The sequence below is a fragment of the Mobula birostris genome, chromosome 16, assembly GCF_030028105.1.
Source record: "Mobula birostris isolate sMobBir1 chromosome 16, sMobBir1.hap1, whole genome shotgun sequence".
Lineage (NCBI taxonomy): Eukaryota > Metazoa > Chordata > Chondrichthyes > Myliobatiformes > Myliobatidae > Mobula > Mobula birostris.
This window is the reverse complement of record NC_092385.1, coordinates 76,937,418-76,963,058: the sequence shown is the minus strand read 5'-3', so window position 1 is coordinate 76,963,058 and position 25,641 is coordinate 76,937,418. Positions and strand designations below refer to the sequence as shown.

The 25,641-nt window shown below is 41.4% G+C and overlaps 2 protein-coding genes across 8 annotated transcripts in view; one reads left to right on the top strand and one right to left on the bottom strand.

Annotated features, from left to right (window-relative positions):
• LOC140211244 (mitochondrial mRNA pseudouridine synthase RPUSD3-like) overlaps positions 1-9,200 on the top strand; it is a 50,036-nt gene extending 40,836 nt beyond the window's left edge. For 3 of the 4 annotated variants that reach the window (XM_072280888.1, XM_072280889.1, XM_072280890.1), the window contains exons 8-10: positions 1,125-1,247; positions 2,765-2,904; positions 5,701-6,110. In XM_072280888.1, coding sequence (XP_072136989.1) covers positions 1,125-1,247; positions 2,765-2,904; positions 5,701-5,955 — 518 coding nt within the window. In that variant the 3' untranslated portion in view covers positions 5,956-6,110. Of the gene's footprint in view, positions 1-1,124; positions 1,248-2,764; positions 2,905-5,700; positions 6,111-6,581 lie in introns of those variants that run through there. The other variant, XM_072280892.1, reaches the window with a different exon arrangement.
• On the bottom strand, positions 249-24,350 carry cidec (cell death inducing DFFA like effector c). 4 transcript variants are annotated; one of them, XM_072280895.1, is made up of 7 exons: positions 20,847-21,064; positions 20,247-20,327; positions 17,466-17,604; positions 16,170-16,319; positions 15,674-15,861; positions 11,859-12,008; positions 249-414 (listed from the first exon to the last, which is right to left on the bottom strand). In XM_072280895.1, exons 2-6 carry the CDS (start codon positions 20,297-20,299, stop codon positions 11,873-11,875), a joined length of 666 nt encoding a protein of 221 aa, XP_072136996.1. In that variant the 5' UTR covers positions 20,300-20,327; positions 20,847-21,064; the 3' UTR covers positions 249-414; positions 11,859-11,872. The 4 variants fall into 4 exon arrangements, with proteins under 4 accessions (XP_072136996.1, XP_072136995.1, XP_072136994.1 ...); XM_072280894.1 differs by lacking the exons at positions 249-414; positions 20,847-21,064 and adding an exon at positions 24,280-24,350 and having other exon boundaries at positions 10,195-12,008; XM_072280893.1 differs by lacking the exon at positions 249-414 and having other exon boundaries at positions 10,195-12,008.
• Positions 24,351-25,641: the final 1,291 nt, after the last annotated feature.

Here is a 25,641-nt window from a genome sequence, read left to right as displayed (position 1 = left end):
TACCAGGTAGGTGAATTGTCATTTTAAATTGTCCCGTGATTAGGTAGTTGGGATTGTCAGGGGTTGCTGGGCGGTGTGGTGCAAATGGTCTATTCCCCGCTGTATCGCTAAGTAAGTAAATCAAGTGATTCTCCATCACTGGAAAACTAGAGGAACAACAATTTTTCAATTCTAAACTGACTGTAACATAGGTTACTTGGAAGCAGCTTACATGCAACAGACTACTGATGTACTTGAACATATTTTTATTTGTTTGTGCAATGTAACAGATTTGTAACTGGTACTGGTATTTATTGTTCAGCCCCCAAGTGCTCTTGTGAAAATGTTGAGCTGCCTTATTGATCTACTGCAGTTCTTCTGGTGAAGAAATTCCCATTGCAGTTTGTTATCGAGTTCCAGCAGTTTGTCTCTTCACTGTCAACAGAAGAACAGTAGATCTCCAAGTCAGGATGTTGTAAGACGTAAAGTCCACAAGTTTAAAGTAAATTTATTAATCAAGTACATATGTCACTGTATATTTACCTTGAGATTTGTTTTTCTTTAGGCATTTACAGGAAAAAAATACAATAGAATTTATGAAAAACTGATAAACAATAGAATGACAATCATTGTGCAGAAGAAAAACAAATTGTGCAGATAATAAGTAAATAAATAATACTGAGTTGTAGCATCCACAAAAGTGAGTCCATGGGTCATGGTTCAGCAGCCTAACGATTGAAGGGTAATAACTGTTCCTGAACCTGCTGGTGTGGGACACAAGGCTCTTGTACCTCCTTCCCAATGGCAGCAGCAAGAAGAGAGCATGGCCTGGATGGTGGGGGTCTTTGATGTTGTTTTTTGTGTGACAAAGCTCCTTGTAAATGTGCTCAATGAAGGGGACTTGAAGGATAATCTGCAGATGATGGCATTTGTGGACAGTACAAGTGACCTGGGTTTTATCCTGATCTCCAAGGTAGCTTCTGTGAGTTTGCATACTCTCCCTGTGAATTTCCTTGGAATGCTCTAGATTTGTTCCACATCCCACGTATGTTCAGGATGATAGGTCAAATGGCCACTGTAAATTTCCCCCTCTATATTTTGATAGGGTGGCTAAAAATGAAATTGTTTGTTATGCCAATAGGTAGTTCCTGTGTTTCACCCTACTCATGGAAACTTTCAGCGGAAAGAAGCAAAGAAAGCAGTTACACAGTACAAGGTTCTGGATGCTGCAGCTGGTTGTGCTTTAGTACAGCTTCAGCCTCTTACAAGTAAGTCTGTCAGATATTAACTCTGAAAATGTTGCTAGTCCATTATAGAACCCTCTATTTTTCTAAGCTCCATGTACCCATCTCAATAGGCTCTTAAAAGACCCTATTGTATCTGCTTCCACCACCACCATTGGCAGTGCATTCCACATACCCACTTCTCTCTGTGTGAGAAACTTACCCCTGACATCCCCTCAGTACCCGTTTCCAAGCACCTTAAAACTATGCCCCCTCGTGCTAGCCGTTTCAGCCCTGGGAAAAAGCCTCTGACTATCCACATGATCAACGCCCCTCATCATTGAACAGTGTTGAATAGCAAGGGTGGTAGGTTGAATCAGTACAAACCTGTGGGTTTTGAAATTCTTGCAGGCCAAAAAAAAATGTATTCTGCTGATGAAGGCATCGGATGTCTTGTGCATTAATTTCCATCTGCCATATTCTAATGCGTGCCACGTCATAATCTCATCTTTCAAATTATAATGTTGAAGACCATAAGATGTGCACTGAATGAGGCCATTCAGTCCATCGAGTTTCCTGCACTGTTCCATCATGGCTGATTTATTATCCCTCTCAACCCCATTCTCCTGCCTTCTCCCCGTAACCTTTGACATCCTCACTAATAAAGAACCTATCAAAGTATTTAAATATACTTAATGACTTGGCCTCCACAGCCATCTGTGGTAATGAATTCTACAGATCCACCACCCTCTGGCTAAAGAAATTCCTCCTCATCTTTGTCCTAAAGGGACGTCCTTGCATACTGAGGCTGTGCCCTCTAGTTACGGCCTTCTCCAATATAGGAAACATCCTCTCCATATCTACCAAAAATAAAAGGGTAACCATGGAAACCTGTGGTTGGGTGTGGAATGTGGACAGATGCATTTTCTTGTTTGGTCTCTCTTAAATGCTCTTTAGACTGTTTCTGTCACGATAAGATATAGGAAACTGACTTCTGTTCCAAGTACTAAAGTTTGAACATGATGAACCCATAATTACATTAACTTACATCGCTGTCTTCATTTATAGGGTACAGGGCAGAATAGACCCCCTAACCATCTGGGCAATGCAGCCCAGCAACCCCAGATTCAACCCAAACATTCCACGGAGAGGACATACAAACTCCTTACAGAGGATGCTGGGATTGAATTCTGATGCCCTAGGCTGTGATAATGTCGTGCTAACCACTTTGCTACCGTGGCACCCCGGGGCAGTTTGTAATACAAGAAATTTTAATTGTAAAGAAAGACTTCCTTAAGTGAACCCTGGGTGCCCTCCCAAGACTATGGTCAACACGCTCTTAGAAGGCAGCGGCGCGGCTAATGTAGATGAACTGTACACACTGATGAGGGAGAGGGAGAAGTGGGGAGTCTGTCATCATGCCGGACGCTGGCCCCCTAGGCCTGAGTCAATGTAGTAGTAGTAGTCCTTAAGCGAATTCATTTTGAATGAAGGTAGGGACAGGTGGATATTATATTCTGGTTAAATAATGGTTTTCCATTTTTATGTATCTTTCCTTCCAGCCTTTGAGAGCTTGTTGGAAGTTCATCTGAGTCTCAAACTCTGCACAGTTCTTGGGGATCGTGTATACTCTGCCCGCCTGGGCAAGGTTCTGGGAGTTCCCTTCTGCCTTCCTGTGGAATCAGCAATTCCTCAAACTCAGGTAATTGCAATAGAGATAAAATGCTGAAGGGTGATGGGGGTTGTTGGGAAGGAGGAACCCAGAGCAGAGCGGGAGGTCACAAGACAACACGCTGTTTGGGGCCCTGAATAGTGGTGAGAGAGGAGGTGTAGGGAGGTCACAAGAACAGAACTAAAATAACAAAAAAATAAATAAATGCCAAATACTGTTAATCTAGAACAAAAACAGAAAACATCAGAACTATTCAGCTGGTCAGGATGCATCTATGAGAAGACAGAGTCAACTTTTCTGGTCGGAGACCCTTTGTCAGAACAAGGGAAACAGCTGCTGGATCCAGATTCAACACACACTAGAGTAGAGTTACCTGTCTGTAACTTGCACATTTTCAAAGTAAATCTATCAAAGTACATATGTCACCATATATTCCTAACACACATTCTGATCTTTGCCCCTATTCATCCAATTATCCTTAGCATTTTAAATTATCTGTACTGATGGTGTTCAAACCTTCTAAATATGTAATCTATTTACATGTTAAATTCTCTGTGCTTGCACTGTCAGGTGGAAAACAGGTGTTACAGTTAACATTGTTCAACAGACAATCTGCTAGAGAAATTCAATAATCAGAATTAGAATCAGTTTTAATATCACTGGTATACGTCACTAAGTTTGTTAACTTAGTGGCAGCAGTACAATGCAATGATAATAGAAAATTAAATGAGCAAATCAATTACAGTAGGTATATTTGTATAAAATAGTTAAAAATAGTGCAAAAACAGAAATAATTAAAAAGTGAGGTAGTGTTCATGCATTTGATGTCCATTTAGGAATTGGATGGCAGAGGGGAAGAAGCTGTTCCTGAATTATTGCATGTGCCTGCAGGCTTCTGTACCTCTTTCTTGGTGGTAACAAGAGGGCATATCCTGGGTGATGGGAGCTCTTAATAATGGACGCTGCCTTTCTGAGGCACCGCTCCTTGAAGATATCTTGGATACTACGGAGACTAGTACCCAAGATGGAGCTGACTGGTTTTATAACTTTCTATGGGTTCTTTTGATCCTGTGCAGTAGTCCCCCCCCCCCCCACCTCCCAAACAAATACCAGACAGCGATGCAGCCTGACAGAATGCTATCCACAGTACAGCTGTAGAAGTTTGAGTGTTTTAGGTGACAAATCAAATCTCCTCGAACTCCTGCTGAAATACAGCTGCTGTCTTGCCTTCTTTATAGCTGCATTGATATGTTGGGACCAGGTTAGATCCTCAGAGATCTTGACACCCAGGAACTTGAAACTGCTCACTCTCTCCACTTCTGATCCCTCTGAGGATTGGTCTGTGCTTGGAAGTAGGTACAGGGGAGATGTCAGGGGTAAGTTTTTTTTTTAAAAACGCAGAGAGTGGTGAGTGCGTGGAATGAGCTGCCGGCAGTAGCGGAGGCGGAAACGATAGGGTCTTTTAGGAGACTCCTGGATGGCTACATGGAGCTTAGAAAAATAGAGGGCTATGGGTAAAGCCTAGGTAGTTCTAAGGTAGGGACATGCTCGGCACAGCTTTGTGGGCCGAAGGGCCTGTATTGTGCTGTAGGTTTTCTATGTTTCTGTGTTTCCTCATCCTACCTTTTCTGAAGTCCACGATCAGCTCTTTGGTCTTACTGACATTGAGTGCCAGGTTGTTGCTGTGACACCACTCAACTAGCTGGTATATCTCACTCCTGTACACCCTCTCGTCTCGATCTGAGATTCTGCCAACAATGGTTGTATCATCAGCAAGTTTATAGTTGGCATTTCAGCTATGCCTAGCCACACAGTTATGGGTGTAGAGAGAGCATAGCAGTGGGCTAAGCACACACCCCTGAGGTGTGCCAGTGTTGATCGTCAGCGAGGAGGAGATATCGTTACCAATCTGCACAGATTGTGGTCTTCCGGTTAGTAGGTTGAGGATCCAATTGCAGAGGCCTAGATTCTGTAGCTTATTGAACAGGACTGTAGGAATGATGGTGTTAAACACTGAGCTATAGTCAATGAACAGCATCCTGACATCAGTGTTTGTATTGTCCAGGTGAACTAAGGTCATGTGATGAGCCATTGAGATTGCATCTGCAGTAGACTTATTGTGGCGATAGGCAAATTGCAGTGAGTCCAGGTTCTTGCTGAGGCAGGAGTTCCAACTAGCCATGAACAACCTCTCAAAGCATTTCATCACTGTCGATGTGAGTGCTACTGGGCGATAGTCATTAAGGCAGTCGCACTAGTCTTCTTCGGCACTGGTAAAATTGTTGCCCTTCTGAAGCAGCTGGGAACTTACAACTGCAGCAGAGGCTGAAAATGCAGTAAATACACCTACCAGTTCGTTGGCACATGTTTTCAGAGCCTTACCAGGTACTCCATTGGGGCCTGCTGCCTTGCGAGGGTTCACCCTTCTGAAAGAGGCCTGACATCAGCCTCCGCGACACAGATGAAAGGTTCACTGGCTGCAGCAGAGATGCTCCCTTTCAAAACAAGCATAAAATGCACTGAGCTCATCTGGAAGTGAAGTATCACTGCCATTCATGCCAAGTCGAGTATCGTTGCAAGAAACGTACTGTCAATGTTTTGGGTTGACACCCTGCATTAAGACATCAAAATATCGACAATTCCTTTCCTTCCACAGATGCTGCTCAATTTGCAGCACTGTCTCCTGAATTGTCCAGTTTTGTTTTGATGTTGAATTACATTTTGCCTGTGCTATTATCAATAGAAGTCAGACGATCCTTGCTTAAATTGTATGCATTAATTTCGGCATCGTACAACGCTTCTTAATGCTGGATTTTCCTTATTTAGGTATTGGATGAATTCGTACTGAGGAAACTACATTTGAACCAAAAGCAGATGTGGAAAATACCAATTCACCTTCACTTACAAAGACTTACAATCCCAGCATTGAAAGCTAAGTCAGAGACAGTCATTACAGCTCCTCCCATGGCTTACTTTAGCAGGACTCTCCAGCTCTTGGGTTTAACTATGAATGAATCTGCTGGTGAAAGTACAAGGAAAAGGAGGAAACGAAGAACTACAGAACATCAAGGGGTTGTTTGAGCCACAACTCTGAGATAAAAGGCAGACTTCTGTGTGGTTATAGCAAAAACCAAGTTTTAGAGACTCAGTAGATCAGGACCTGATTGCAACATGTAGATATGGTACAGATCTCCAGGACAATCATAACAATTATTGCTCAATTAAAACAAATTTAACAATAAATATTGTTTGGTATACCTCATTCTTATCGTCCTGGATTCAGGAGAATTAATTCGGGTTCTTACTGTGAAGGGTCATTGACCTAAAATTATCTTTTTCTCATCATCTCTCATTATCCCTCCCCACCCGCCACTCATGCTAGATAACTGCCCGAGTTGTGCCAGGCTTTCCTCTCTAGATGTCTAGGATTTGCCAACTTCTGATTGTTAACTCATGACTATAACTTAACAATGTGCCTTTAGAGAGATGTGCAATTACTTGATCAATTTTGATATGATATCCTTGTAGTTTCGCTAACCCTGTGCCTGCACATTTGCTTTTACGTGGTAAAACTACAGGCACAAGTGGATTCCTATTCTGATAGACTAATTGGTAAGTCCAGGAGAAATGGGTTAATAAGAGTATAAAGATTCAAACACTTATCACATACCTTGAAAAGTAATGAAATACATTGTTTGCATCAACAGCAGTCCTCCAGCCCAGGACGGGTCATTTCTGCCCTCCAGTCTCTGGCAGACTCAGATTGACAGACTTGGGCTTGGTCCTCCCCAGCAGACTCCCAGCCTCAGGGCTCTGGCCATTGGGCCTCAACTTCCAATCAAACCCAGGACTCGATGATGACAAATGAAGACCCCGACCACTAGGCCTTGACTTGTTAGTGGTGCACTGTAACAATTTATAATACTGATGTACAGTACAGGCAGGAAGACTTCATTGCTTGTTGACTTTGGAGTCTGACCAGCTCTGTCTGATATTGCAAAAGACTGTTTATTCACTTACTGCTGCGTGGTCTCCATCCTGGCACTCAGACAAACCACTACACCTGTATAAAACGTCTGACTGTAGATTGGGTTACAGATCACATCTGAAGCCGTACATACAAACAGAAGCAACTAATGAAGCAGAATCGGGAACAGGAGTGTGGTAGTTAGTGTGATGCTATTACAGATTGGGGCGTCAGAATCGGAGTTTAATTTCAACATCATCTGTAAGGAGTCTGTACATTCTCCCTGTGGAATGTGTGGGTTTTCTCCGGGTGCTCCTGTTTCCTCCCACAGTCCAAAGATGCACTGATTAATAGGTTAATTGGTCATTGTAAATTGTCCTGTGATCAGGCGAGGGTTAAACAAAGGATTGCTGTGCGGAAGCAGCTGTTCCATGCCACACCTCTAAAATAATAAACAGCGTAGTTTGTATTGCAATGTGAATGTGCCTAATTACAAGTGGATCAGAAGATCTTTAGTTCATCTTTGAGGCTTTTAAAAATATTAAACCCCCTGCCTAGAATTTGTACAGTGATTTACTACTCTTCAAAGTAAACAGAGGAAAGAAAATATCAAGGGCTTTTGCATTGGTCTCTTGCTGTGGGTTTCTCACCCATGTGTGCGCCAGTTCAAAGCCAGCTCACGCTTTTTAGTTTAACAAAATATCTCGAGCAACATTGTGCAAACTCAATTTCAGACGTGTAGGAGATCTGAAACCACATTGCGGATGTACAAATCCCATTAATTCACATCTTCTAAAGGAGAGGGAGAACCACCCACCCTCATTCAGACTAGTATTGAACATAGCCCTAGCCAAAGCTATTGCTGAGATTCAGGATGTGATTACGAGCTCCAGTGACAACTGCGTTTCTGAGAAAGATCTCAAGCTTTGGAAATTATTTATTTTTTAAGATTTTCTTGTCTTTATTTTTCCTGTCAGCTGGTATTTTTCAGCATAGCCAGATTGTTAGAGGGCAAAAAAATTGAGCAGGGTGGCAAAAGTGGTAACATTAACAAGAAGCAGAATCTGTCAAAAAGGAACAGTGCATGCAAACTTAGAAATACCTGCAAGGGAGGAGATGGCAGTGTGACGCAGCTCGCCTCGCAGCAGCCACTCCGGTGGTGATGTCTGTTATCGGTCAAGTAGGGGGCCGTGCACAATCCTGATTTGATGGAGACGGACGTGAGAGTACGGAGGAGCATTCGGTGAAACTTCTGAAATGCCTGCTTCGCTGCCGCTGCTACTGGGTGATCCAGAATCTCCGGAGGGGAAGGCCCCAAGTCCTCGGCTTTGCTTGTTGCTCGGCGGCCAGGGTGGAGTCAAAGCGCTCGGCAGAGACGGTGCTCGGTGTCGAAGGGCTGGTCGGAGGCTCGAAGTTTTCGGATGGACTCAGTCCGCTGCGGTTGGGTGCTTCCAATTGTGTGCATCAGCAAGTTTGCGGCGCTTGGAGGTTCATGGCAGGGAGAGTTTCTCCCTTCTGCCATCTGTGTGAGATGATGGGGCTATTGGAACTTTGAGACCTTTTTTTACCGTGCCTATGGTCTGCTCTTTATCGAATTACGGTATTGCTTTGCACTGTTGTAATTATATGTTATAATTATGTGCTTTTGTCAGTTTTAGTCTTGGTTTGACTTGTGTTTCTGTGATATCATCCTGGAGGAACATTGTATCATTTTTTAATGCATGCATTTCTAAATGACAATAAACGAGGACTGACTGTCCTCATAATCTAATCTAAATCAGATTCAAAGCAGGGGAAAATCCAGAGAGGCAAAATAAAAGGCTTTGAATCAAAAACAAGAGATCTGTAGATGCTGGAACACCAGAACACACAAAATGCTGAAGGAACTCAAGTCAGGCAGCATCAATGTGACTGAGACCCTTCAGCTGGTAGAATGGCAGAAAGAAGAATACACAAGTAGCCAAGGTGGAGAATTCAGGATCCCGGGATAACACCTTAAAAGAGAGTTAAAGCAGAAAGGAAGCAGTGTGTTCCTGATATTAAAATGAAGATAATCAAATCAAAGGATCTTAGCTAGTCAAACAAAAATCAGTTTGGCTGAAGCCAACAACGGCAAGGGGCAGAATACCTTGGTGTGAGTTGAATACAGGCCCCTCCACAATAGAGGTAGTGAGGGTACAGCACAGGACAGGAAATTGGAAATGCCAGGGTAGTAGAATCAGGAGCTTTAATAGACCTATAGTCTGAAAGAGCAAAGGACAAATTCAAAGGATCATTTAAGTTCAGCATGTTGAGTCAGCAGTAAGGAAACAATCTAATTTAGATTCAAGGCATTAATAGGATTACTTTAAACAAAGCCAATGAGCAACAGCAACTAGTAATAAGTATGATAGTAAACAAGCTATAACCAACAGTAAGGATATTTAGCTCAAGTAATATCCCTCCAACACTACTATAAAAGCAGTAAGATGAGGGTTGGGAACATTTCTAGAATTTAACAGCAATTGAGCAAGACATTGCAAGGAGAGTAGCATATGGAAATAATGTGAGAACCACACGATCTTCTATACACAGATCAGATAGAGGGGAAGAAGCAAATGAAAATTAAGTTTAGTCTTCACAAAAGAGAACCTCTTGGAAATAGCATGTTGCTATGGAGTGAATAACAACAAAGAAATCAGGATTTTGATTATTGTAACAAAGTACGGTGGAAAAAAGTCATATTGGAAGAATCATCAGGAGTAAATGATAAATCCCTAGAGCTGGACAACTTCCACACTGGAGTTTTTATGGTGCTTGCACAGATTGTCATCTTCCAGCATTTGCTTCCGTTCCTCCTCAGCATCAAGGCTAGGATGAGACTGCTCATAATAGGGGAATATAAAGCAAGTGAACAGCCGTACACACAAACAGGAACAACAAACTGATAAGATCAAACAGTTTGCTTCAGAGAAGATAAGCAACAGCACCTGGCACACTCAAATAGTTTTCTAACAACTAAAACTTACTGGTGTTACTTACTTTATATTTATTTTTCAAGACAAGAGCTGTAAAAAATAAACCCACACTTAAGATAACAAGAATTTGAAAAAAATAACTTCAGGAGACCTTCGGCAATGAAATGTTTGCAATTAGAATTACCACTAGATATTGTCGTTTAAAGTTAAATTGGACAGCTATATGGGCAGGGAAGGAATGGAGGGTTATGGGCTGAGTGCAGGTCGGTGGGACTAGGTGAAAGTAAACGTTTGGCACGGACTAGAAGGGCCGAGGTGGCCTGTTTCCGTGCTGTAATTGTTATATGGTTACATGGTTATATTCAGTAGGTCAATTCAAGTATCAATGGCACCAGCAACACAAATTAATTTTTATTTAGTTATTATGGAGTTTTAAACTAATTTGAAATAGATTAACATTTCAATGGATTGAATTCCCAAAGACAAACAATTGCTAGACATCTGAAATGAACAAACAGTGTATTGCTCCCAGGCTGAAATACCTGACACCAGAGGGCTTGCATTAAGGTGTGTGAGGGTTGAATGGGCTGCTTGGGGTGGTGGTAGGGGCAGATGCATTAGGGACTTTCGGAGACCTGGGTACGCACATGAATGTGAGGGAAATTGAAGGGTATGCACATTGTGTGGACAGAAGGGATTTGTTTAGTTAGCCATTTAATTACTAATTTAATTGGTATGGCACAACAATTGTGGTCTATGTTCTAACACAAATTAGATATGCTTCTCATTTACAGAAAGTGAATCAGTCAATACTAACATCCAGGAACTTCCATCAATTCTGATGAAGGGAATAAAACTTATTTCAACTATCTTTTATCTACTTGAGAGTTATTCTAGATTTTGTTTTTAATCATAAATATATCAGTTTTGCAAAAGATGGAAACTGAGCTCATCACCTGTGGCTTTATTTTTACAACTCCTCCCTTGGAGGGTCAGACACCGAGCCAATAGGCTGGTCCTGGACTTATTTCCTGGCATAACTTACATATTACTATTTAATTATTTAACCAATTTCCCCCGGGATCAATAAAGTATGACTATGACTATTCTTTTCTATGGATTTTGGAAGTGGATGGTCTGATTTGCACTTTTTGAAAACCATCCAGATTTTGCCTGAAACCATGTTTCACTGAAGGTGAAGTAGAAGGATGAATTACTACACCAAGATTAGATTTCAGATAAACATTCTGTATTCACATAGAAGCAAACATACTAATGATCAATTAGAAGTATTAGATTTACAACTAAATTGCTATTAATACATCTTTCCTGGTGAGGACTTGCTATTGCCACAGGCGGACATGAATACATTACCTCATTGTTATTTTGATAGTTTTAGCTCTGCTAAAAGAACACTGAATAAACTTAATACTTAATAAATTTGTAAATCGAGATTGCTAATCAGCAAAGCATGTGATCCTTCTAATAGAAATTCCCTTCCCATTTGAGAGGAAAGTAGTGTTATAAATAGTCAATTCCTAGATTATAATGCTTTATTGCAATTACTGATTTAAGTGAAACCTTGAATAAATAATCTTATGGGAATATGACAAATATGGGTTTTTAGGTAAAACACAAATGTTGTTAGAGTTCATTTAGTTTTCCTATAAGTGGAAGCTAAAAAGAAACCAACTGGGTTTGTGCACCACCCAAGTACATAAAGGGAAATAAAGCTCTAATAATCCAATTTCAAATTGATTAACTACATTGATATGAAAATTTCTTGTGTGTAACAGGTGATTATTCTGTCAATGCACAATTATTCCACTAAACCAGTTGGGCCACCTTATGTAGGAACAAATTTGTGCTAGCATGGTTCTGTGTTCAGGGTTGACAGGTTTTTTTGCAAAAAAACTTTAGTAGTTGAGCCATATCACTTAAGGTCTGATTACAAAGTTCCTCACGATTCCAGTATTCAGTATTAGCATACTTGGTTACATAAAGTGGGCCAAATATCAAGGCTTGTATGAAAAAGTCATTAATATGTTCCATGAATATACCAGGCAGGTGTCCTTCATTCAAGAAGGGGCAAGGGTCTCCCTGCTACATGTTGTTCCACCTCATCCAAAAGCTGCTGGACATAGCTTGATGTACCAAGTAGGATGTGTCCTGTAGCTTGCATTGTTAACATTGTCAAGCGCAGGGCTTCCCTAATGGGGAATAAAGCAGATTAATAGATATTGGTAAACAGACAAATCAGTGTTGTACTGAGAACTTATATTAGTACAATTACAGCACAATCCATCCCCATTTTCAATACAATAACTACTTTATGGTTTGATAGAAACCAGAACTTCTCATTTCTGCATTTCCTCTTCCACCCTTTTCCTTTGTGGCATATTAAAGGCAAAAGGTTGAATAGTGTTACTTCTGCAAAAGCATGTTTGCAGCTATAGTAGAAGAGCCAACAATGATATGTTGACCAATCACTAACAAGAGAAAAATCTGCAGATGCTGGAAATCCAAGCAACACAAAGTGCTGGAGGAACTCAGCAGCCCAGCCAGCATCTATGGAAAAGAGTAAACAGTCGACATTTTGGGCTGAGACCCTTCATCAGGAGAGAAAAAAAATGGAAGTCAGAGTAAGAACTTTTTACTCCGCTCACTCTGGCTTCTCATTTTTTTCTCTCCAGTCCTGATGAAGGGTCTCAGCCCGAAACGTTGACTGTTTTCTCTTTTCCATAGATGCTGCCTGACCTGCTGAGTTCCTCCAGCATTGTGTGCAATGATATGTGAAAATCCTAGAGCTGTCATTATCAAGAAGGTCACTGCTAAGTGGGCAGTTCAGTGGTGCTGCTATTTGCCTCAACTCAGCTTCAAGCCTGACCTTTAGCACTGTCTGAGAGAAGTTTGCACATTGTGTGGTCACTCAGGTTTCCCCTTCGCTGCTCTGGTCTTCAGCTTCAATTTATTACATGTACATCAAAACAGGAAATGCATCATTTGTGTTAACAACACCCAACGTGGACTGGGTTACCACACATTCTGCTGCCAGCAAAGGAGCCCCACAATGTTCAGAACACCACAAGCTACAGCAAAGAACAAAACAAGCCTTTTATCCACCTCTCATACACCGATGAAAAAACTGAATGGCATTTTTCTTCTTTAAATAAACAGGAGAGTCCAAATTAAAAATTATTGGTATAGAATTACAGTATGAAGTGTCCAGGACTGATACATCACCTATCAAGTTATAATGCCCACACAGACTTCAACTTAATGAGAATACAGATAACATTTCAGCAGGGGTCCCCAACCGTTTTTGCACTGCGGACCAGTTTCATATTGACAATATTCTTGCGGACCGGCCGAACCGGTGGGGTGGGTAGGGTTGCCAACAGACAAGAGTAGCAGTCAAATACGTTGTTTACCCCAAGAGACTACAATGACCATGAAGTCTTGCGCGGGCACCAGTGTGCATGCGTGAACATGCCGATTTTTCCCCCTCCAAATCACTTTTGGCAATTCTGTTTGGGGGGGGGGGGTTGTTAACCATGACCGGAATATAGGTGATATGGCTAATACACTCAATTTCGTTTCTAAAATTATCTAACAAATTTAATATTAAACACACAGTGCATATTTTCCTCGCATGAATGTACTGGTAAGTCAATTATCATGTGAGGAGAGGGGAGCTTGAAGTAAGTGTTGAATGAACCTCGAGTAGAAGTGGTCGAGGCAGGTTCGATATTATCATTTAAAGAAAAATTGGATAGGTATATGGACAGGAAAGGAATAGAGGGTTATGGGCCGAGTGCAGGTTGGTGGGACTAGGTGAGAGTAGCGTTGGGCATGGACTACAAGGGCAGAGATGGCCTGTTTCCGTGCTGTAATTGTTATATGGTTATATAAGTAAGTCAATAGCATCATAACATTTTAAGTAATGTTTGGATATTAAACACACAGCGCATATTTTCCCCATATGAACATATAAAATCATTGCAACACACCAATATCACTGAATCAGAGGGAGCCCTGGGCTTGTTTCCCTGCAACAAGATGGTCCCATCGAGGGGTGATGGGAGACAGCGATACTCGAAGGGGGTTCCTTATGTCCAGTCTATTCCGCAATTTAGTTTTCATTGCATTCATTGCAGAGATATGTTGGAAATAGAAGCAACATTTTCAGTGCTTTTGTGGCTATCTCAGGATATTTAGCCTTGACTTTGATCCAGAATGCTGGCAGAGATGTTATGTCAAACATACTTTTCAGCCCGCTGTCATTTGCAAGCTGGAGGAGTTGATCTCCTTCCCACGCTGACATGGATGACGCGCGGGTAATGACCTCGCGTGTGTTAAAGCTCAACAGTGGCCGTGACAGGGAATGAGGAAAGGTGCAGCTGACTCATATCGCCAAATCATATCGTTCCCTCGCGGCCCGGTGGCACATGCTTTGTGGCCCGGCACCGGTCCACGGCCTGGTGGTTGGGGACCGCTGCTTTACAGTACCAAAACAGGCCATGCACCCCATCTGGTCAATGCCAACCCATTGATCTGCTGTACGGTAGTATAGTGGTTAGCATAACACTTCACGGTACCAGTGACCCGAGTTCAATTCCTGCTGCTGTCTGTAAGGAGTCCGTATGTCCTCTTTGTGATAGTGTGGGTTTCCTCCCACAGTTCAAAGACATACCAATTGGTAGGTTAATTGGTCATTGTAAATGATCACATATTAGGCTAGGGTTAAATCTGGGGTTGCTGCATGGCGTGGTTGAAGGGCCTGTTCTGTATCTCAATAAATAAAATCTGCCCAATTCTATGAACCTGCACACAGACCATAGCCCTATATACCAACCCATCCATGTACCTATCCAAATTTCATAGTTCATTCCAAACTTCTGGGTTTGAAGTTAATTAGCCACTGCATATTGCCCCTCATGTGCAAGTGGGTGTTGAATCTGGGGATAGGGAAAGTTAATGGGGATGTGGACAAAATATGGGATTAATATAGGACTAATGTAAACGACTGCTTGATGGTTGGTGCAGGCTTAATGGGCCAAAGGGCCGTATTGCTCCATATAAATGAAGATGACATAGTATGTTAATACAGCACATGAATACCAAGTTCAGAGGTAATGGAAGATAAAGTCATTGAGGGGATTCGGCCAGAATCCAAAATGATGGATTCAGTGATAAAAGTCAGAGTCCATGGTGAACTGGATGTTGATACAGAGGCTAGGTTGACCTGAAAGCAAAGTTCAAATGAAATTGATGTTGATGAATGCAAAATATGTTTGGCAAGGGACAATTTGGGAGAGATTTATGAAGTAGCATTGCACATGAGGAAAGATCTTGGAATTGGGGAGAGTCAAGTGGTTAAAGAAAAACTGAATTGGTGATTTGGGATTTTGCAAGTGGTGCATGAAGTGTACTGGGATATCTAATATACTAGGAAGGGGATATACAAAGATTACTGGAAAAGGAACACTTTAGAAGAGTTTCATGGAAGCCCGAGATTACTGTGATTTTCCTGATCATACAGGAAAATCTGTATCTGAATGGACAAAAAAAATCCCACCCCAAAAACAAATTGGATTCTCATAACTCAAGGCTGTTGGGAAAACTGTCTACATTAAGTACCCATGGGTGAACATGAATACATCACTGGAGTTAAAATAGTTCACATTTTCCCAAGCCACTTTGACTTAATACTCATTTTTGTTAGAAAGCAGTTGGCAATAGGAGTTATTATCCTTAAAAGGCCACCATGACACTAAGTCTCAACACAACTATTCAAATAAAAAACCTTCAAGAGTAATGAATTTCAGTAGTTCAAGTTGTTTTTTTTAAAATTATATCTCAAAACTGCCCTTACCTCATTATTTTCTTTGCCCCCATACATTGAAGATCGCATGATAGAGAATATGCGCCATAGAGAGTCATTTTTACATTCAGACAACCAATGAAATCACGTGGATTTTCTTTGTAGAGGTCAAAGGTTATTCTGGCAACATCTTTTCTTCTACACAATTTGTCAGGGAAACGCAGGTGAAAGCCAATATTCTGTTAAAAGTAAACTTGTAATTTTATTCCGTGTCAGAAAACAATTTCCTATATGCATATCCTCTCTGGGATGATTTGGTTCACATTATTAAAATAAAGTTATGGAGAAAATATCTGTATGGAATTAAGGACCAATGGAGCTATGAAATATTGGAAGATCTTTTTTAATAAGGTGAATAGGTTTGAATAGTCAAGTTTCCGTAAATAACTTGTGGCCATTTAAAGAATAAAGGATTTGCACTTGAAGCTACTTCAAATCATGATTCAAAGTTACAGAATTCATTAATAAATAATACTAGTGCCCACACCTCTGGTGGTGTCCACTTTTGCCCTCTCTCAATGACCATAAAGAGGGTGTTGTCTAAAACAGTCTGAAAGAATTCTTCAGTCTCAATGAAGGTCCCATCCTCCTCCAGTAGAAGCGAGACACTGGATGTCGTATGTAGTGATTTTTGGACCTGAAAGTGCAAAATGAAGTTAACAATGCCAAACCTCACACTTCAAGTTAGTTTATTAAAACTTGATATGATAGGATTAATTTAAATAGTTCTCTTTGCATTCTATAGTTTCTAAAAAAAACTTTTCATAAACAAAACTAATGGATTGCTTTGCATTGTCAGTAATGTTCTCAGCTGATCCCAGAGCAGCTTTAGTCAAGAATAGTGCATTCCTACTGGTCCTCAAATTTCTACCAATGCTGATGCTGGAATATTGACATTGCATCTGTTTTCTAATGTCAAGCATCCCTCAGTCATGCTTGACGTTGGCAACTCAGTAGCATGATGTTGGCAACTCATGGACCGTGAGACTGATACAGTCTGGCACTATGACATTACTAGTCAGCACTGAACTCAACATAGGACTCCAACCGTCGACTGTGCCTCTTCCTAGAGATGCTGCCTGGCCTGCTGCGTTCACCAGCAACTTTGCTGTGTGTTGCATAGGACTCCTGCTCTGGATTTTCCCTCCGGGTTTACTCCCAAAGCCTTCCCAATGAGTGGGTAAAGCCCCAGGGCCAATGTTTGAGACCAGAGTTTTCCCTTCTAGATGACCTGCCAATCATGGCTGGCAAGCCCCATCTTCCCTAGCCTTTAACTACCCAGTATATTATGAAACCACTTAAACTAACAAGATCATACTGCAGTTATGGGACAAAATCCTATAACGCATCAGATGGAATACTGCAAATTAGCACAAGGAATATGGCAGTTCAAAGTCCAACCATACAGGAATATAGTCAAATGAAACAGTGTTTCTCTGGGGCCAACATCATATGATTATGATTTCAGAAAAACATGTAGTCAAAAGAAAAAGCGATATAGTTTTATTTTCATTTAGGATTTGCAATCAAAATGCTACTGCCAGTCCCATCCACAGGAAAGACCTCAACAGGTAAAATATCCCTTTCAATCAACTTGTGCATAGATAAAAATCCAAATCTTAAAAACTGCACGAGTTTGAATTTGATAATTGTATTCTCATTTTGGGGGATAAAGAATTTCTAGATCACTATCAAGAAAAGCCTATGGCTGGTTGTTCTTGTGTGAAGTGTCCAGCTTCCCAAGTAGAACTTCCAAGCCAAAACTTGTTCAAATGATCTTCACCTTGTCCAGTAGATCATGAAGACCCTCTGCCATGATACCTTTCTTCAAACTCCGATCCCAGTTGCATACTCTGAATGGTCTTTGATGTGGACCACCGTTCAACAGGTGAGAAGTTACTGATGCACTGGCAGACACGCACCTAAGAAAATAGCACCTTAGATAGTCAGGTTTTATTGGATTATTCAGCAAAGAGCAAACAAGATCTACACTACCATTTGAAGATGTAGTGAATTTTAAATTATCTCATCTTTTTCATAAAGAAAGCATTTTTAGAGCATCATGAGCTGTTTTGGGCCCATATTTGAAACGACGTGCTGGCATTGGAGGATCCAGACAAGTTGTATGAGAATGATCTTGGGGATGAAAGTGTTAATGTATAAAGAGCATTTGATGGCCCTGGGCCTGTACTCACTGGAGTTAAGAATGAGGGGAATCTCACTGAAGCCTACTGAATATTGAAAGGATGTTTGCTATAATGGAAGACTCTAGGACCAGAGGACAGCCCAAGAATAGAAGCATGTCCCTTTAGTGCGGAGATGAGGAGGAATTTCTTTAGCCTGAGGTTGGCATGTCTTTGGAATTCATTGCCATAGATGGCTGGGGAGTCAAAGTCATTGGCTATATTTAAAGCAGAGCTTGATATGATTCTTGGTTAGAAAAGGTGTCCAAGGTGACAGGGGAAGGCAGGAGAATGGAGTTGGGAGGGATAGTAAATCAGTCATGATGGAATGGCAGAGCAGACTCGATGGGCCAAAAGGTATAATTCTGCTCCCATATCTCGGCTGACGACTGGAAGATTACATTCACAGCCCCTTTCTGATGGCCACAACAAACTGAACTTGACCAAACATTCACAACCTTCCACTATGGGATGATAATTACTGAGAAGGCTTGACAGTCAGAGAAAGCAGTTCAAGTCAAAACAACAGCCTGTCCTGGAACACACATCAAAGTTGCTGGTGAACGCAGCAGGCCAGGCAGCATCTCTAGGAAGAGGTACAGTCGACGTTTCGGGCTGAGACCCTTCGTCAGTCCTGACTGTACCTCTTCCTAGAGATGCTGCCTGGCCTGCTGCGTTCACCAGCAACTTTGATGTGTGTTGCTTGAATTTCCAGCATCTGCAGAATTCCTCGTGTTAGCCTGTCCTGGAGTGTCTTGTTACAGAAACCAGAGGCACCAAGCAACCAATCTTCCTTGTTTCTATGAAAATCTGGCAAGTCACCACAGGGAACATCAACTCAGCTTCTGTCTGTAGATATTCACTGATCTGCTGGGAATGTCAGGCATTCGCTTACTCAAGATTGCTGCCAACTGCTGTATTCTACTGTGCATCAGGTTCAATCTGTTCTTTTGTTTTATATGCAAATACAAGCATCAAAGAGTGATCACATGATGTGAGCTATCTTAGTTACCCCTCCATCAGACATCCCTTTTTTATTTCTTGAAGTAATTCAAGCAATTACACCGAAATTTTACTGAAGATGTACCCGGATAATGAGTTCTTACTTGCTAGTATACAAACTGGTAGAAAGGAGAAATGTAGAGGAAAGCAATAGAATATGGAACAACTTTGGTTAATCAGCAGAAGTTGCAAAGTGTTTATATCCTGCATTAGAACAGAAGAGAATGTTGGTGCAGAGCAGTGGGGTAAGTGGGCAATGCATAGCTGGCAGATGACAAGAGGAATGAAATGGGCAGCGTGGAACTAGGTGAGAATGTGATCCATGGAAGTAGGTTGACAGATATGAGTGGGAAGAGCCACCTTTGGTGGGTGGCAGCAGATTACCTCTCTGCTGAACTCACTTTCAAGTACTCGATAACTCATGTTCTTGAGATTTGTTGCTTGTTAATATTAATTTGTATTTTTTATTTCTCATATTTGTAGTTTGTCATCTTTTGCACATTGGTTGTCTGTCTTTGTTGTGTGTACTTTTTTCATTGATTCTATTGTGTTTCTTTGTATTTACTGTGAATGCCCGCAAGAAAATGAACCTCAGGGTAGATAATGGCATCATATGTACTTTAATAATAAAATTACTTGAACTTTGGTACCCGAATTGGAAAACTGAAATGTTCATACCATTGGGTTGCAAACCCTCAAAGCAAAAGGAATGTTTCTTCCTGCATTTCATCTCTCCATAAGCAAATGGGAGAATTAGATAGACAAGTTGCTATGATTGAATTTGTTTTCTTTAAAACACTCACCCATCCATCTAGCCTTCTTCTAATTTGTTCACCTTTCCCATCCATCTAGCTTTCTTCTCACTTGTTCACCTATTGCACCACCCTCTAATGCTTCTAGACCTTTCTTCTTCTCTCAGTCCTGATGCAGAGGATGACGGGATTCATTGAAATTTATATTTTTATCCCACAGATCATGGCTGGCCAGCCAAGTTGTTTTTCTTCCACATACCAGAATCTGATTCTCATTTGTCTTTAGAACTATTGTAGATTGGGTCTCTCTCAACAGCTTGGAAGAAATATAAATCAGCATGTTGGTTCATAACCAAGAAAGTATTTTCCCCTAAACTATTCACAGAAAAATTTGATTTATTTTGCCCCTCTAGCTTCCAGCAAATTTCGAACTGCCCAAGAGTGAATAGTTTAAGTCCATTTGCGGCAAAGGAAGATTTAAATACAAGTTGGCATGAAGGAGGGACAAATGAGAATGATACAGAACCAACAGTACAAAATCTGAACCGTTAGCATTCATTGAAATATGGAGACCCAATGGTCACAACTCTGTGCACTGAAGGATCATTGCATCTGTGGAGGTGTTACCTGGAGATGGAACTAGAAGATAAGAAACTGAGAGACTTTTTCGCATATTCCATTTTCAGCCCTTACGGATGCACAGCACACCTATTAAAACAATTTACAGAAGTTCACTATTAAAATCTTCAATCTGCCTAGATCTAAGGAGATTCTACACCATAGGATCTCATACTCAAAGCATTTATATGTTTCCTCACCACTCCAAAAAAGAGGAGCATCTGCTTAGGATACAAAGGCAAACCCCCGCACATACATGCTGTATAAAAGATATATTTGTAGCAGGAGCCACACATTACCCATTCTCATGCTAAACACTATGGGCATGCCATGCTGACACCAGAATGTGTGGTGGAACTTGCAGGCTGCCCCCAGCACATCCTGAGGTTGTGGTGATGGTTAACGCAAATTACACATTTCATTGTATGTTTTATCAGATGTTCAACAACCCACGTTCATCTAGTCAATGATTACTTTTCCAAAGAATGAAGGACTCACCACCTTCAGACAACACATCATCAATAATAGGAATTATAACCAAATCATTACTAAGCATTAGCAGGACAGATACACATTACACCATAAAGAAAGATTTCATTTCTGACTCACCTTATTTGTACACTGACAGCATCAATGCATAGAAATGTTCAGTGATTTGTGGAGAATGATTCAACTGAACGGCACAGAAAGCAAATGAATTCGCACGGATTCAAAAATACACTGCCAGATATCCTGGTGTCAAGCAGAATGTCTAGACAAGTAAAAATCCAATACACAGTTTGGCTGATACTAAGACACTCCTTTTCAAGTTTTAAGTCTCTCCTATTCGCCCACATTCCAGATTGTGACCGTAATTCCAAAGTTCACTGTTTCAGTAGTCATTGACTCAAACGGGTCAAAGTTCTGTATTAAATTGGTGTTACTCCACAGTACTGCGTAAGCGTAAAAGAGGGAGTGTTGATCAGTGTTAACAGCCTCACATTTTGAAAGGATGATTTTCTTCCAGCCTATCCTTAAGTGGAATGGATTTTAGCACATAACTGGATTGCTTCTGAAACAAATTCAGAATTCAGGACTTCTTTAAAATCCCTGAATCAGTTATTTGGAGATACAATGCAGAACAGGCCAAATGAGCCGCACTGCACAGCAAAATACCTGTTTAACACTAGCCTCACCACAGGACAGCTTACAATGAATAATTAACTTACTATCCAGTAGTTACGTCTTTGGACTGTGGGAGGAAACCAGAGCACCCGAAGGAAACAGACATGGTCACTGGGAGAGCGTACAAACTCCTAACAGACATGGTTTAGCAAAGGTAATTAAAATCATCACTGTGATCAATTACAGTCCAGACTCTGGGGTGCCTGTTACAACTCAGGAACTCCAGCCATTAGAAGCTGGGGCACTCTTCCCATTCAGTTTAGCATTAAACTGGCAGGAGAGAGGGAGTTTTAAAAAAAGTCATGACTCAACAGCAGAGCAAAAATGATGAGCTAAATGGCCTCATTCTACTTCTCTTATGATCCAAATTAATTCAAAGTGGGTTAAGGCCACACTTCATTTCTGCAAATAAGACAACTGATCAGAGATGTAGTAAAAATTCCAGTAAGCTTTGGTTAAAAAAAGTTTCAGAATGAACACAAAGGTGATATTACAAAGCACTCCAATTCAAAGCACAAAGAGTATACTTTAGATTTTTCTTTTATGCAGATGTCAGAGTGAATCACCCTATTCAGCAACAAAAATTTACTGCAAAATCATTTCCCAGATCTGACACTTGACCTAAATCAACAGTCGCATTAGGAAAGAGGTTGGCATATGTAGCATGTCACAAAACACGAGACAAAGTGTATGTGTATGACTGATAGGGCATTTAAAACAGTAAAAGGTTGGAACAGATTCAGTTTAAGCCACATTGCCCAGGAGAACAAGTCATTTAATTCCTTACATACAAGCTTTTCTCAATAATCCTACCATGGAAAATAAAGACCAATTAAAAAGAGAAAGGGGCAATGGGAATTAAAGGCCAGTAACTCTTCATTGACTACTTCACCACACCAGGGGAAAATGAAATGCCAGCATCCAGGGTTCATCAGTCTGCCAGAGACCAATTCAACAGAGAAAAATGGAACAAGGGGGGAAATATTTCAATAGGTGAATGGACTTTGACTAAACTGGAAATTACTATTTAGAGCTGCAGCACAGAACAGGCCCTTCTGGCCCAAGGAGCTGGACTGCCCAGCAACCCACCCGGTTGACACAAGCCTAATCACAAGATCAGCTACAATGACCAATTAACCATCTAACCAGCAGGTCTGTGGACCCAGAGGAAACCCACACTGTTCAGATTGCATCAGGATTGAGCTGTGGAATACCAAATTTTAAAGTGCCACCCTAACCGCTGCGCTACCGAGGCACCTGTGAATACTTAAATCCTTGAATTACACGTTATGGAAATCTACTCAGAATCCTGAGCTAGAATATAATCCAATATGCTTATGCAGGAAAAAGACACAGCTGGAAACAGGTCCTCCAGCCCAGCTGGCCTATGCTGACAGTATCCTAGTGAGCTAGTCCCCCCGTCTGTGTCCTTTAACCCTCTCCTATCCAAGCGCTTAGCTAGATAACTTTCAATGATGTGCCAACCTCAAGCCCCATTTCTGGCAACTCATTCCAAATAGCAGCACCCTTTACGTGAAGCTGTCTTTGAGGTGATACAGAAGTACAGCATGTAACAGGCCTTTCAGCCCATCTAGTCCATGCCAAAACTGTTCAAACTCCCTACTTCGAACAACCTGTACCAGGACAATAGCCCTCCACGTCCCCATCACCCATGCACCTATCCAAACTTCCTTAAACATTGAAATCAAGCTCACATGCAACACTTGTGCCGGCATCTTATTCTACATTCTCATGACTCTCTGAGTGAAGAAGTTTCCCCTTATCTTCCCCTTAAATGTCCTTTTAAAATCTCTTACCTTAGATGTTAAATTTAAGCTTACTATTTAGATAGGAACACTTCTCGATGCCCCCAGGTAACTAAGCCCATGGAGCCCCTCTTCCATCCCCATCTCCTCATCAGACCAAGCCTGGCAACAAGTTTTAGCTTCTAAACTGATTTGAGCACAGTTTGTACATCCTCCCCGTGGAATGTGCGGTTTTCCTCCAGCTACTTCTATCCCCTCCCACAGTCCCAAGGCATCACCAGTTAGTAGGTTAATTGCTCACTGTAAATTGTCCTGTGACCAGGCTGGAGTTAACCAGTGGGTTGCTGGGCAGCTCAGCTGGAAGGGTCTATTCCACACTGTATCCCAAGCAAAGGACCGATGTCAAAGTAGTTTAGCATTTAAATTAATTAATTGGGAAGATAGCATGGCTGGTTGCTTCTGCTTTAAATTAAGTTGGTCACATATCAGTTTTTAAGCATTCTTAATTTAAGCCCAGAGTTTCACATCACACCATTTGTAAAAAGCCAAGTTCCTACGGAAGGGTTAGGTGCCCTCCCCCTCAAATCTACTCCTCAGCTTTCAGTCCTGATGAAGGGTCTCAGCCCAAATCTCAACTGTGCTTTTTTTCCCCATAGATGCTGCCTGGCCTGCTGAGTTCCTCCAGCATTTTGTGTGTGTGTTTCTACGGAAGGCTTTGTTTTTGATAATCCGTAGATATGTATTGCACAGTAGTCTGCAAAAAGGATCATCCTATCCCAGCTTTTCCAGAAGAGCACTGGAAATGAATCTGGTCAGTGCGGATGGGCGGGATCGGCCGAACACCGGCCGCAATCACGAAGTTTGCGGCCCGAGAAGTCATTTACGATAACTAAAACCACCAGGACTTCATAGGCTGCGTCATCTTTCAGGTATATTTAAAATATACTTACACAAAAAATCCACTCACCGTTTACGCAATAAGAATGCATTAAGATAACATTAAAATAATCAAAATTTGGAATTTTTCTCTATACATTTTACTGATAGTGAGCAACGGATGACCAGTATCGATACGTTGAATCCGGAGTACGTTCAATACAACTGCTACTTACTGTTATTTTTAAGAAAGTCCAGATTTATGTTTCAGAAGTACGGTCCCAGCTCCTATACACCGGTTGCACTGTTACGATCTGATAACATTTAACGATGATCTCACCGTCATTAACCTATCGTACACACCCAGCAGTTAAACCGGTGACTCAGCTGTCCGACAGTAAATGGATGCTGTAGATTCAGTTTTACATCAGAATTCATTAAATGTGAAGGTCTTTATCCTCTGTCAGAATCGGTTGCTCTAAATTGGAATCTTGAGGTAAATGCTAAGTAAAGCGTGTAAAAAAATATTATTATTATTACTATAGATTATTAATTGGTTTACTATTACACTTATAGCGATGGAGTGAAAATCTTGGTTTTGCATGCTATCCAAGCAAATCATTCCTGATGGGGCAGTACAAAAGCAAAAAAAAACTTTTGTATGCAGAATATAGTATTAGAGTTACCCAAAAGTACAGTGCAGGTAGAATATAGAACTAGGGTTACCTAAAGTTACCTAAAACTGGACTGGTTGAAAGAAATTCTTCATCACCTATTCCTACTGTTATAGTATAGGATCTGGCAGAATGAACCATCTGGTCCCATGTAGTGCACCAGTGATAGTGTGCTTCTGCTGAACCTGATGTGACGATTTTATTGGGTTAATTAAACACTTGTCATAAAGATTTGGATTATACCTAGTTTTGTGGCTGCTATCCTCCTGACAATATCTCAACTCACAGACAATGAAGTATTTCTGAAATCTAGTCATGGCTATAATATGGGAAAACTAGCAGTCAACATATGCACACAGCAGGAATTCTGCAGATGCTGGAGATTCAAGCAACACACATAAAAGTTGCTGGTGAACACAGCAGGCCAGGCAGCATCTCTAGGAAGAGGTACAGTCGACGTTTCAGGCTGAGATCCTTCGTCAGAACTAACTGAAGGAAGAGTTAGTAAGAGATTTGAAAGTGGGAGGGGGAGATCCAAAATGATAGGAGAAGACAGGAGGGGGAGGGATGGAGCCAAGAGCTGGACAGGTGATTGGCAAAAGGGATGTGAGAGGATCATGGGACAGGAGGCCCGGGGAGAAAGACAAGGGGAGGGGGGAACCCAGAGGATGGGCAAGGGGTATAGTCAGAGGGACAGAGGGAGGAAAAGGAGAGTGAGAGAAAGAATGTGTGTATAAAAATAAATAATGGATGGAGTACGAGGGGGAGGTGGGGCATTAGCGGAACTTAGAGAAGTCAATGTTCATGCCATCAGGTTGGAGGCTACCCAGACGGAATATAAGGTGTTGTTCCTCCAACCTGAGTGTGGCTTCATCTTTACAGTAGAGGAGGCCGTGGATAGACATGTCAGAATGGGAATGGGAT